Genomic DNA, 13,528 nt, shown 5'->3' on the forward strand with positions numbered 1-13,528 from the left:
TCAGAGAAAACTGAACAATGAGGACCTTTATAACTTGCAGTCTTCATCAAATAAAATTAGAATGATAAAGTCAAGGGGGGTGAGACAGACAGGACATGCAGGACATATGGGGCAAAGAACATGCTTTAGGATTTGGGAAGAAGAGCCAGAAGAAACGAAACAACCACAGTGGTGTAATCTGAAAACTATACAATTTTGAATATGTTAACATCATCAATGGACAAACATATACATTTGAAAATATATCTACTCAATTATGTCTTGAGAAACATGAATAAATTTTGCATTTGTTGGAATATTGGTGTCTATGACAACACGTAACACTGCATCGTTCTACCTGGCAAAAGCATTAGAAAGTGAGTTCACTTTTGGCGAGATTCTCCTGTGTCCAGCGGTCAAACTCAGCAATGAGCTCTGGGCCCATTACCTCCTTGTAGTTACCAACCTGACCACTACGCATGAAGTGACCATCTGCTGTGGTCAGGTTGAATCTGCGGTTAATTTCAATGGCTGCCTCGTAGTTGACAGCTGGATTGCTCTTCATCCTGGCAAAACTGAGATGCTCGGCAAGCAAGTCCACTTGCTCCTCATTCAGATCCTTGCCCAAGAACGCGGCAGTTTTCCTAATCACTGCTGGCAGATCCTGCGAGGTTAATCAGTGTCAGTAAGTTATCCAGAAAAGACCATAACATTGTGGTCCAAAAAAGTAAATGAGAGAAGTGAAAGGGGAGATGGAAAAAAGATTTAAGAAATGTAGCTACAGATGGATGACAACATGGAACTCAGATGTCTGATCTGTGTCCCAGAGATAAACAATAAACATGCAGGTGTGGAGAGAGAGTCCATAAAATGTTATGCTAGGTACTGTCCATCGTCTCAAGCATATCTGATGCACATAACATTTTGAAAACTTGATCCGCTTCCATTATCAAATTTAAGGGACTAAGGCATTGTATTCAGTAGAGCCCATGAGAAAGAGCTTACCTCTAGCTCTTACCTTTCAAGGGAGAAATGGATACAGTCTCCAAAACGTTGTGTATGTCAAATATATCCAAGACAATGGAGAATGTTCAACATGTCACATAATGAATCAACCACTGTTAGAGACTTTTACAAACTCACTTCATGAAAAGAAGTTAAATAATTTTCACTAACCTTCTTGAGATCTTCATATTTGAGAAACAGAATGTTGGGCTCATCACGACGTTTCCAGAAGTTGAGGACATGAGGCCAGAATGGTGCAAAACACACTGTTTAAATGAAACAAGGCAAGTAAGAATCATGATAAACTGCATACATATAAATAACAGCTTAGAAAATGAAAATGAACTCTCATATTTCATGCCACATTCATGTTACGATTATCGATATGAGCAGTTAAAGCTATATAATATCAAACTGTTTATTTTCATCTTAAAAACTGCCAAATTCAACTTACATAAATTTTAAATATTATATATTTTTAAATCCCTTTGTAAATAAGAAATTTCTGTTACAATTAAATATGAACCAGTAAAGATTTGATAAGATTCTTTATAGGACACTCAGTTTAGTGACACCAAATCAACTGGGGCTAACAGATAACCATATTTGTAGTAGATTTATGAACATGAAGGAAAAGTCCTCATAGAGATGGTAATACAATTGTGATCAGGGCCAATCCATTGCTAAAGGGGCCCCAGGTCAATCAGAATGTGGAGGCCTCAGTCAGTAACAACAACTTTTGATTATGACAATTCTCTCTCTCTCTGTGTTCTTATTTCTCATAATAACAAAAATACAAACTAACTTTTCAAGGCTTTAGAGAAGCATATCTCTCACCAAAATACACAGTTTCTATTTATAGTTTGTGGAGGCCACAGTTCCTCTCCCTCCCTTACATCTGGCACTGACAGTGATACGCTTTTGTTAATTCAAATTACAGTAGTTGTTACCATTACCCAAAATTGGTTCTGCATAAAGCAAACAGTTATAATTATCTTTTCCTGATTGGAGTAATGTTTCAAACTAACATCTAATTGCCATGCAGAATAACACCTAACACTGAAATGTTTATATCACATATGAATATATATGAAATGTGTTCAGAATCAATACCAAAATTGGAAAGGAGAGTTGGGGAGAGCAAATATCCATGGTTCTTACTCACAGGATCCACCCAGAAAAAGCTTGCAGTAGTTGTCAAAACTGCCTGAGTAGCCTTCCAGTATCTTACAGTGATGGTAGTAAGACACACAAGTGTCCTTCGCGTTTCTGGCCACGTAGATTATCTACAAGAGATCACTGAAATATGGAACTCTATACAGCCTATTGTTCTAGTGTTCAAGTATCCATTGAAATATGTAACAATTAGTTTTTAATGTACCTTCACTCTATCAGTGAATGCTTGTACAGAATCTTAAAGTATGACAGAATCATTTCCACTCATATTTTTCCTTTTCAGAATCACAACCACTCTGTTATGTATCATTATAGCTAAATATTATGTTCAGATGATAGAGTACTGTTTAATAATGAACAAACAATATCAAACTTGATCTCACATAACTTCAGCATTGACAGTCTGCCTTGATAAAGCCAGGTAAGAAATTAAATTCACTAATCTGGACATGTTTCTGAGTTTCTTATACCTGAAGACATAACTCACTCATGAAACTGAATCTGTCTTGCTCAGCTACTCAAGAAATTCCCTGACCTTTATGGAACCCTAAGGTTCAATGTCATGTTCACGACAGCTATCTTATGAGAAAGTATGTTAATACTTATCTGACCTTCCAAGAATTTTACTGCATACTGCCTGTCCATACTTTAACGTTCAAAGTAATAGGCAGGACTTGTGGGAACATCCCACATTATCACGCATTTCTGCAACGCTCGCTCTTCACATCGCTTTTCACCATCACGCGCGCTAACCAACCAGATTGCTTCAAACGTTCATATTTATACTGGGATCGCTCCTGGCCCGCATCTACGTCATAACGCGCGCTAGCCAATCAATTCTTCCTCCTCACTTTCGAGTTTGGCTCCGCCCCACCGACCGGCGTATAAAAGGGAGCGACTCCAGAACCGAGTTATGCAGTTTAATTCAGTTCGATTCAGTTCACTTCAGCAAGCAACTTCAGCGCTACCTCACCGATCAATCATCTCAGCAATCACGGTCCTTTTCAGGGCCAACAAATTGTTCCGAAGAAGTGGGTTGTCATCGGAGTAATGACAAAGACACAACGTTAAGACATCCCCACAGACTCAACAGACCCACATATCTGTTTCTCTGTGATGAGTGAAAAATTATAGCCAATGAACGAAAAAATCTGCTGTAGAGGATTAAATTTTTTCCCCTTTTTTTCTGATTTTACCACAGATATTTAACACAAAATTTGAACAGTAAGTGATATTTTGTATACACATTATACATGCATTTTGTTGTGATGGTAAGTTGACTGTTAATGAGTAATTACAGCAGCATGAGTAAGCACAGTTTTTACTTGCACAAACATGTCTGGCAGGTAGGATTTCTGTCTCTCTGGGATATAGAGACAACATCTGCTGCCCTCTGGTAATAGGCCTTTTATGCTATATAGTATGAATCAGTTCTGAAGTGTGATGAATTTTCAAGCAACTCTTAGCTTTATGCTAAGATGCCATACCTTTGGTTTCTTGGTTCCTTCACGGATTTGCTTGGGCAGAAGTTCCCATGGTAGGTGAGTCTTGATGTAGCGTGGAGATTTCATTTCATTTATGTATGTCACTGAATCACTCACAAACAAAGGCAGCTGAAGTTCTGGTAAATTGGGAAGGATGTCGGTGTAGTCAAAGAGTGGTGTGTGGCTGAAATTAAGTTACTCAATAAATTAAACCATTAATAAATAGATACATAAATAAATATGATCAGAGTAACTGTTCCAGGATCCTGGAAGGATCAGTTAGGGATGTCCAAAACTTGCAGTTCAAGAATGACAGCAGGAATATTATTTTTGTAGTTACTGGAAAGAGGGCATTTAAAAGCAAAAGTAGTGCAAAAATAGACTCCATTTTGATTCACATAGTTCCCAAATGCGTCATCTGCAATTTTACACCTGTATACATACAAAACTACTATTATTGTCTGAGCTAATGCACAATATAGGTATTGCACTGGATACCATCTCTTTTTCCTTTAATTAATTTAATATGTAATATTATACGAAGATATGTTTCAAATGAAAGTCATAGATATGTAATGTTCTGTGTAATATTTAAGAGATGTTGTAGGTTCATATCAGGTAAGGGTTATAACAGAGTATTATGGACCAAAATCAAATTGTCATATTTTCCTAGCACACTGTTCCTGCACCAAAAATTCATTTCAACCCTTCAAATAATTTTGGAGAGGAAAAAAGAACTGTGTTATCAATGGACAGGCAGTACTTTCCAATTATATGTTTACATTAAGCACAGAATAAAGAAGGGAGCCATGGTAGCATAGTCGGTATAGCGACTGGCTACGGGCTGGATGACTAGGAGTCAGCGTTCAAGTCCTGGTAAGGTCAAGAATTTTATCTTCTACAAATAGTCCAGACCGGCTCTGGGGTCCACCCAGGGGGCAAAGTGGCAGCAGCATGAAGCTGACCACTCACCTCTATCTAGTGCTGACTTCAAGAAAATGTGTACCTATACATCCACTCCCCCATACGCCTTCACGGCATAGAGCTTAATTCGTTGAGCACAGGGACACCTTTACCTTTGCCTCTACAGACTAAAGAAGGAAGTTATTTAAACATTATTCTGTCACTTCAAAACATTATATGTACACATTATGTTAGGTGTTCTAAGGAACAGGTGTGTAGGCAAATACATCCCTTTCTCTGTGCATAATTACACAACCAGTAATATCTGTTGGCAATTCTACTTACTCCAGAAATGGAAATCTCTCTGGCAGGGGCACTTTGGCCCCTTCAAAATCAAAATCTTGATTAATAACCCAAGCCATCTCCTGCGTCCATGTTGTACCTGAAAAGTAAAGACACAATGACAGCAAGGTGATAAAGTTTCCCCTGCTTCCATGCTACCATGGTGTATATTGTTAAATTTTGCACACATCAGACCTAAGCGCAAAATGGAAATGAGTGGTCAACTTGAACATTTAACAGATTTACTCTCAGGACGAATATTCTCTATTTCCTCTGGATAATAAGCCTGCTGTAGATTGGGGTCAAACATGATGCAGCTGGCAGACATTTTTGTCACTTCTACCAGGGATCAAATGAGACAATTCTATGATGAGTTGGCTAGACAGTGCAGTCAGGAAGTGAACTTATATTTTATGGGTCAGCCTCACTTGACAGAATGAGCATCTCAATCTTCAGGCCAAGTCTGTACTAGCAAAAACAGACAGAAACTGTGAAGTCTGACCATATCTTTATTGGCTACTTAATAACATGCTTGATACATTAACGGAAATGGAATTATTGTTTCAAAATAGTGTACTGTTCTTATATGGTAATGTGTTTCATGACATATCCCACGCTTCTGCTGAATAGACATGAATACAATTATGATGCAACTTCATGGATAATGGCAACAGATATAGCACACCTTGGATGAAACTTGAAATTTCATCACCATGTAAGTGCTTCATATAGACAGTCATATGCAATACATTACTACATAAACTAACAAATCAAACTCTGTTGCTTGAGTCCACAAGCGAACTATAATGACTGCATAACCGCTGCTTGTCAGCGAAGTTAGTGCCAACTTTAGCAGATAGAGGGTGTCACATGGTCAGTGCAACAAATCCCCACAGCCGTTAATTTCGGTTTTCTAGACCGGAGCCACTATTTCCTTGAAATAGCTCCTCAATTATCCTCAAAAGGTTAAGTGAACCCTGTTCCAGACCCACTACTTCTCAGAAAATCTGGTAGCGCCGGGAATCGAACCTGGGCTTCTGGATCTGCAGGCAGGAATACCATTAAAAATATATAAAACAAGCATGTATGCATATATATGACAGAAAACGGTAGTTTGTGATTATACCATAGCAGTTTTCATTTATTTACTTTAGTGGCAACTCTGTGTCTGGAAATGTGCCATCTGAAGGATAAAAATGCAAATCAATTCACAGTTCTATAAAAGAATGAAGATAAGGCAGATATAATTTCCCTGTTGAATTTCAATAAACTCTTACATTAGTAAATTATGAACATCTGAATATGTCGAGAATGTGCTAAAATATAATGCTTCATTTTCAGGTAAATAGAAGGAAGGTTGAAAACTCAAAACGTGTACTGCTCGGTAATAAACGTAAAAAAGTAAAACTATCCCTGTAACAGGCAGTGAAGGCCCATAGGGTTGTGAGACGTTCAGGGTCCCACATTATCTAGACAATCAGCTCAAAGATGGCAGTAAGGTTGTCAGCCTTGTGTGCCGGCCGGGCTTTACTCCCCAGGGAAAGTATTTAATTAATTCCTGGTACTCATTTCTGTTAGAGGTTGAGTTGACCATAGGGCCATAGTACGGCTGGAATGATTAGGTCAACTGAAAAAAGAAATCCAATGACCCCATCGGGACCTGAACCCGGGACCTTCAGGCTTGCAGTAATAGCAAAGTGAGTGCAGGTTACAGTAAGTTTTCTGAGCCTCTTTAAACATCACAACATGAAGACATATCACAGAATGAAAGCATAGCTCCATGCATGGGGCATAGAGCTTCATCCACCAGCTTCTTAATCCCAGGGACAAGACCTAGAGCCAATGTGGACGCTGTGAACAAGGATAAAGAGAAGAGAACAATTTCTATCTATGTAGGGAACTGAATCTCAGTTCCCAGGTCGTCCAGCACACAGTCTAATCAATATACTGACTGAGCTATCCCAGTTCACATCTAGAACTGTATGCATTATTTTTCTAAACAGAAATTTGAAAATGTGTGGCACTCCATCATACGTGTAAAGATGTTAATAAATATATTTTCTGTGGGAGGATATACACTTACCAGTCTTTGGGAAACTAACCACCCACAGGTCATCATCTCGAACTTCCAGCTCCTCTACTCTCTGCCCGAATTTCCTATAATATTCTGGTAGAACGTATCCGCGTGATTTAACATAGCCAATCCGGAATTGGTTAGTGAATTTCTTCAACAAGATTTCTCCTAATTCACCATTCACCTCATTAAATTCCAACATGTTTTGTACAGATTTGTGAAGTGCAACAGGAAGACAAATCAAATGAATACTGTTCCAAACAATCTGCTGTATCTGCAAATGAAAATAATGTACAAAATTTCTGACAAAATGGAAATTGTTCTCCAAACTGGCAATATTGAACATGGAAGCGTCTGTGTAACACTTTTGGGGTTTGCCCAGCTCTAGGAACACTTATTGTCTCCTGCGATATGATGTGGTGTCTGGTATACACTTACCAATGTTTTGGAAGGACCCGATGCCTCCATCTTCAAGGTAGTTTTTAACAATTAAATATGATGAGTTCTATCTTCTGGGATATAAGGCCATGGTAAAAGCCAACTGATGTTTCAGAGGGGCATATCACCTCCATCTTCAGGGTTCAAGAACAAGCCAAGCAAAAAACCATAATGAAGCAGTTAGCAAGCAAAGCTTCATGTTGGTGTCTTGACTGCCCTGCTAGTCAGCTTTGAAGACGGAGGTGATAAGTTCCTCTGAAACGTCCAGTTGACTTACAATGGGCTACAGGCCCTAGCAGATAACTTCATAGGCACTGCGCTGCTGTGAGTTGATCTCTATCAGACACCAGGCCCTTATGTAATTCATTCTCTCTTATGTACTACAACAAATATATATCTCTCCTCTCTCTCATACACAGGACAACAATCATATCTCTCTTTCTCTCAGACACATCCTAAATAGTCTGTTTATCTCTTTCACATAAAGGTTATCTGTCCCTCTACCAATAGCGGGTCCGTCAGGCACAGTGAAGCTGATGCAATGGGAAGGCTATAGTCTTTTACCAGAGCAGCGTCCAGTTTGAATCTTGACCAGAAAGCTAGCTAGTTTCATGGTTTTACTCTGTCTCCCTAGGCGAATGCTGGGATTTACCTTAATATTTTCCATTGCCACCTTCTTACATATTCTTACTTAGCCCTTCGACAAGGGAAATCTAGATGAACAGTGGATTCAGTGGTATGGACCCTGTCATAACAACAAAAGTTTTCAGTACATCGTTTTATAAATCTTTATGCCAAACTCTTTGTGTTTTTTTTAGGGGGGCGGGGCGGGATATATTGCTTGAAAATGACGTTACCTTTGAACATTCCAGTTACTTCATCTATGGCCACTGGTTCAGATTTGTTGTAATAGTTTTCACAGGCAGTTCCCAACGTTTAAAAAAATTCCCCATTTTCAGTAAGCTGTCATGATTTTCGTCACCTTTATTTATTTCCTTGGAGACGTCTTCAAAGAGTAAAACCCTGTCACGTTTTAGTGTACTACTGTGGAATGGAGCGTCAAAATCTTCCGTCTTTGACCCGTAGTTTGTCAGTTTATCTCTCAAGTCATATCCCATTTGTAAGGGCTGCAGTGCAGTGCAGGAAGTGGAGAATTGGTTGGTAAGTTCGTGAGTTAGTAACAGAACTGCAGTTCAGTTGCTGCGAGCTGTTGCTGTTAGAATCTGGTAGGTGAGGCACGGGGATAGTTCGGAAACACAGAGTAAGGAGAACATCAGCCTTTTGGAAGCTGTCACCAGGCAACGACTTGTGAAGACACTGCAGACTAAAAAGACTTGGTACGTGTTATAATGAACGGCAGAGTGTGTGAATTAGCGATAATGCTACGTTACTGGTAGTTAAGATCTGTAAGTCGTCAATAATCCAATTACCAACCAAAACCCCGTCTACAGTCACTCATATACATGACAGCATACAACACAATTAGGCTCAAAAAATATGCCACGGGCGAAAGATCACCAGTATTGATGCCACGACCTCCACTTAGCAAAGAATGCATCATGAATGTAAAATACAGGCAATCCAAATATCTGACCGTGGAAAAATAGAAATCCTATTACTGTCTTGTGTGTTACAAATCTGCATAGAATAACGGAACTATTTGTGTGTCCGCATAAGCACTTCTAACCAATTCACCTTTATACAGAAAGGTAGAATTAGATTACACTGACAGTGTATGAATGTGTGTGTCTTCCCAACCTTCTTTCTCACCAAAACAAAACAAAGATACAATATTAAGATCACTGTCTTATTGCATCTTACGTCTGGTAGATTGTTACCGACGTTTCAGATGATCATGGTGTCTCCATATTCTGATAAATGGCTACTTACTTTTCGAATGAACGTGCTGTCTATCCTAAAGTTTGAGGCAGAGTGTTCCTAAGAAGGTCGGTAACGATCTACCAGACAATATGGCGTTATATCTCAGAAGACAATAATTTTCATAGGCACCGCTGTGGGAACCCCCAACCTCGCAAAGGTAAAATATTAGTTCTGTTTATCTTCATCTTAAATTTTGTGTGATAATGAATTTCCTCCAAAACATAACAATTTTGTAAAAAAAAAAATCTGTAGCATAAATCAACGATATGCCTAATCTATGGTCAGATTTCAGTTTCACAGCGTCAAATATTAATTAGAATGTTTTGAAAACTTGAACTATAAAGTGAGTGATTAATAAAGAGCGTTTCACGAATGTATTCACCTCTTAATCTACACAATTGTTGTGTTTCTGGACGTTATCCATCGTCCTGTTTTTATTTAAAACACAAAGTTTCGGAGACTAAATTCTATCTCCGTCTTCAGGTGGAACCTACTCAGTTGGGCCATCGATAGAGCTAGTCCCTATCTCCGGAGAAGGAAACAGAATCCAGTCTCCAAAAGGTTTAGTTTTAAAGAAAAACAGAACGAAGGACAACGTCCAGAAATACAATAGTTGCATAGATATACCAGCGTCACAGAATTTTAGATCTTAATTTACAATTTCGAAACAGTTTTCTCGCTATAAAGAGAAGGGGTAACTGAGTCTTATATTTACAAAGGAGAAGGAACTAATTCCAACATTCTGAGCTTAATATAACATCTGCGTATGAACTCCGTTTCAGCTAGTATTGTTCTTATTCTGAAAAAGAATAACTGTTGAATATCACTTTGAGCACAGTTGTACGTACAACAATCCTACAACCGTCTAGTGCGAAGTCACGATGTATACTGTTTCCTTTCGCCAAAGACATCGTCAGTTATCCGGGCCGTTGGTACCCGCAACCTTCATGACTACTATTAAAGATTTGAAAAAAAAAAAAAAAAGATTCCAACTGACCACATAATGATTTCTTAGAGTACAAATGAAAATTACGCCAATTTTCTCTCCCCTTCTCCATTTGGTGGCACTGGAGAATGTTTCAACAGAACGGGAGAATTCTTCACACGGCCAATGTCAGAATCGCCATCTCCTCTGACCTGTTACCTTTACTTATAGTATAATAGTACTTTATAACCTGAAACGTAGAGCGATTATCAGGGCCCGGATTTTGATGACCTGAAAATATTAAAAAAAATGACCTATAAAATGACCGAAAAAATCCAGAAAAATGACCTAAAGGAGAAAGAGAAAGAGCACTTCGCTTCCATGTTATTCACATTTCAGAAAACATATGAAGAAAAATTCCCTAAAATGGCCAAAAATGACAAGAAATACCCTTAAAAATCCGAAAATTTACCAAAAATTACCCCCAAAATGACAAAAATGACCTTAAACCTACAAATGTAAAAAATGACAAAAAATTACCTATAAAATTTACATTTCTGTAACCAGCAGCTCATATCCGAGATTTACATATTTAAGAGCACTGCATAGGATACAAGGAAAAAAAGATGACATGTCATCAAAATCCGGGCCCTGGTGATTATGATAATACCTGAACAGTTGAAACTTCAAAGCGCAGTTGTTATTATGTGTACAACCTACTTTAACGTTTAGAACGTCTGCATTTCATCCACAGAAAGTATTTATGGGTTTTGTAAGAAAATGTTTGGGAAACAGTAATTTTATGTAACCGCAGAATGACCAAGTCTCTGGTTACGGGCAGTGCAGACGGCCAGAAGACTTGGAAGGTAGCTCCCGGTAGCTCCGTGTATACTGAGTAAACAGCTGCTGAGACTCGGCAGAGGATGTCCCTCTAACTTGGGAATTGGACTAAGAGCCGCTCACAGAAAAACGAAGCAAACTTGCTGCGAAACGTCGCAAACGGCACCAGACTTGTAGAGATTCTTAACACCACTTAAGCAACTGATTGAGAATAGGGCGCTGAGAATATGTGGGTTAAGGGACTGGAAGTTAACAGGGTGATGCAGCAAATTACACGATCAGGAGGTTTATTAATTGGTATTCTCAGTTTTATATTTTGACGTGCTGCCCGAAAGCCATCGCTGCGCAACGGGCAACGAGAACGCATGCTACCTAGGAAACTGCCTACCCAACGAGGCAAAATTGTTGAATCCCCGCGGCAACAAGAGATTCGTTGCGTAGCAGCGCGCGAAACTAAACCATTAGACGAGGTGTTCCCTAGTCAGCCCGAGCGCAGGATATAGCAGTGACTACGAAGTGTACTGTTTTCTGGAATGTGACGTGGTGCTGTCTGATGTAAGTTGATTGACTTTTCTTAGGCACGTCACCTAGCGATTAATACGTATTATAGAGCGGCCTCCGTAGTTTAGAGGTAATGTTCCCACCTCATGACTCGTAGTACGCGGGTTCAAATACCCGGTGGAGGTCGTCGAATGTTTAAGGGCGGAAAAATTCAGGGAACAAGTCCTCCGGGAGGGACTTTAAGCCGTGGGTCCCGTGTCGTAGCTTTACGGCACGTAAAAGAACCTCATATCTCCAAAGGAGGTCACTGAGCCAAATTACGGACGTTTCCCGCCCAACAGCAGTCTCTAATACCTCTGGTAGATGGGGGAAGCATTATAGATACCTCTCAGCTAGTAGAGCCGGTCTCGCTGGCTGGGCGGGACTGATGGTAAGCACCAGTACCGGTAGGATATAGAGACTGGTAGAAATCATAGAGGGAAGCACAATGGACCAATACAGGTCTAAGTGCATGGGGAAACCTACCCTCTCCAATAACTAACTAACTAATACGTATTATATTTTGTAAGGAAAGGAAGTATCAGATAAACATAGAAGAACCATTGTATCTTACTGTAACTCTTGCTTATCAGGTCACAGGTCACTGAAATCTTTCCGTGGGTGATTACAACCGCAGTGCCACTGCCGATCAAGCGATAGCTTATTTCGGCGCGGTGCACAGCCAAATGACACCACATAAATCGACCGGGGTCGGCCTTCAGAGTCACGGTAACACAGAATGATGTCACTGACTGTCTAGATAAACGCGTTATCGTGAGTCAAGACAACTTGGAAGAGAGCGGCACACACAGAAAGTGGAATGTGCTTATCGGCTTCTTCACAGACCGACAAAATAAAATATACCAGTAGTTAATGCCTCAGGCACATCGAATTGCGTATTATTTATCGCAAAATTGTTAACAGTTGCACAGTGACTTCTAGACAGCGTTTCAGTCAAGCGACCTCATGGGCCATGAATCGGCCCGACTTGACAGGAGGAGCGCCCGACTCCTCCGTATGAATGTGTTAACAATAAGAGTAAAGAACAAGAAGAAAAGAGCTTATGCGCATTCAGGCTTTATGTATTCATTCACAAACTGTGCTAGTATTATATTCAATAATTCATTATTCATATATGTATACAAGAACGTCTGTTTCAAACATCAGAAAAATTGAGCAGATTAACAAGATATTTGGGAGGGCGTGTGCTACAGTTCAGGCAAGCCAAAGGCCATGTGGGGCGGCACGTTTTACGCATTCTCTTCTTTCCTTCTTTTTTGTCTGAGAATCTTAACGTTTTCTGGCAGTTCTGCCTAACGAAATGTCATATATAATAAGAAATTAAATTGAAATGCGATGATCTAAAAGGTAAAATAAGTAAAATTGTCCGCATGCTTAATTAATTAACACTACGCCGAGAAAGCGTATGGGGAATGGAGGTATAGCTCCATGATTCTTGATTACAGCACTAGATAGAGGGCATCTTCAAGCCCCATTTATTATATAGAGAAGGTTATTACATATTTATGGTAAAACGAACATTGCTAAAAATAGAGACACTCAAACAGATGTTGCGAACAGCTTCCGTCGTTGGTTATACCGGGAGCCATGTTCGCTCGAGCCTTGGTGTGCAGTGCCGGTAAGGCACTGCTGTAAGTGACCGGATCACACTCGACAACCGTGTACCCATCTGTCACTGTTTTGCAGCTACTTTTCTTGTTCATCATAAGAACAACTTAGAGACCTTGGATTCTGTTGAAGTCCAGTGCCAAGTATAATGTATTTATCAGTTTGACAGATGTTAGTTTGAATACTTAACCAGATGAAAAAAAAAACAATGATAAAGGCAGTGACCAACATTCAGGAACAAGCAATGTGAATGTCATGGTACAGCCATGATATCTTATTTTCATAACGTGTTACATAAACTTAGTAAATTTT

The 13,528-nt window shown here is 39.5% G+C and overlaps 1 protein-coding gene across 7 annotated transcripts in view; it reads right to left on the bottom strand.

Moving 5' to 3' along the window:
- Nucleotides 1–13,528, bottom strand: part of LOC111870959 (luciferin sulfotransferase) — a 65,658-nt gene that overhangs the window by 10,295 nt on the left and 41,835 nt on the right. For 4 of the 7 annotated variants that reach the window (XM_023863640.2, XM_023863638.2, XM_023863642.1 and 1 more), the window contains 5 exons: nt 4,893–4,989; nt 3,648–3,828; nt 2,150–2,270; nt 1,156–1,250; nt 153–643 (listed from right to left, as the gene is read on the bottom strand). In XM_023863640.2, coding sequence (XP_023719408.1) covers nt 350–643; nt 1,156–1,250; nt 2,150–2,270; nt 3,648–3,828; nt 4,893–4,989 — 788 coding nt within the window. In that variant the 3' untranslated portion in view covers nt 153–349. Of the gene's footprint in view, nt 1–152; nt 644–1,155; nt 1,251–2,149; nt 2,271–3,647; nt 3,829–4,892; nt 4,990–6,972; nt 7,238–7,401; nt 7,437–10,130; nt 10,209–13,528 lie in introns of those variants that run through there. The other 3 variants (XM_023863644.2, XM_023863641.1, XM_023863639.1) reach the window with 3 other exon arrangements.

This window comes from Cryptotermes secundus, unplaced genomic scaffold (genome assembly GCF_002891405.2).
Source record: "Cryptotermes secundus unplaced genomic scaffold, Csec_1.0 scaffold1044, whole genome shotgun sequence".
Classification (NCBI taxonomy): Eukaryota; Metazoa; Arthropoda; class Insecta; order Blattodea; family Kalotermitidae; genus Cryptotermes; species Cryptotermes secundus.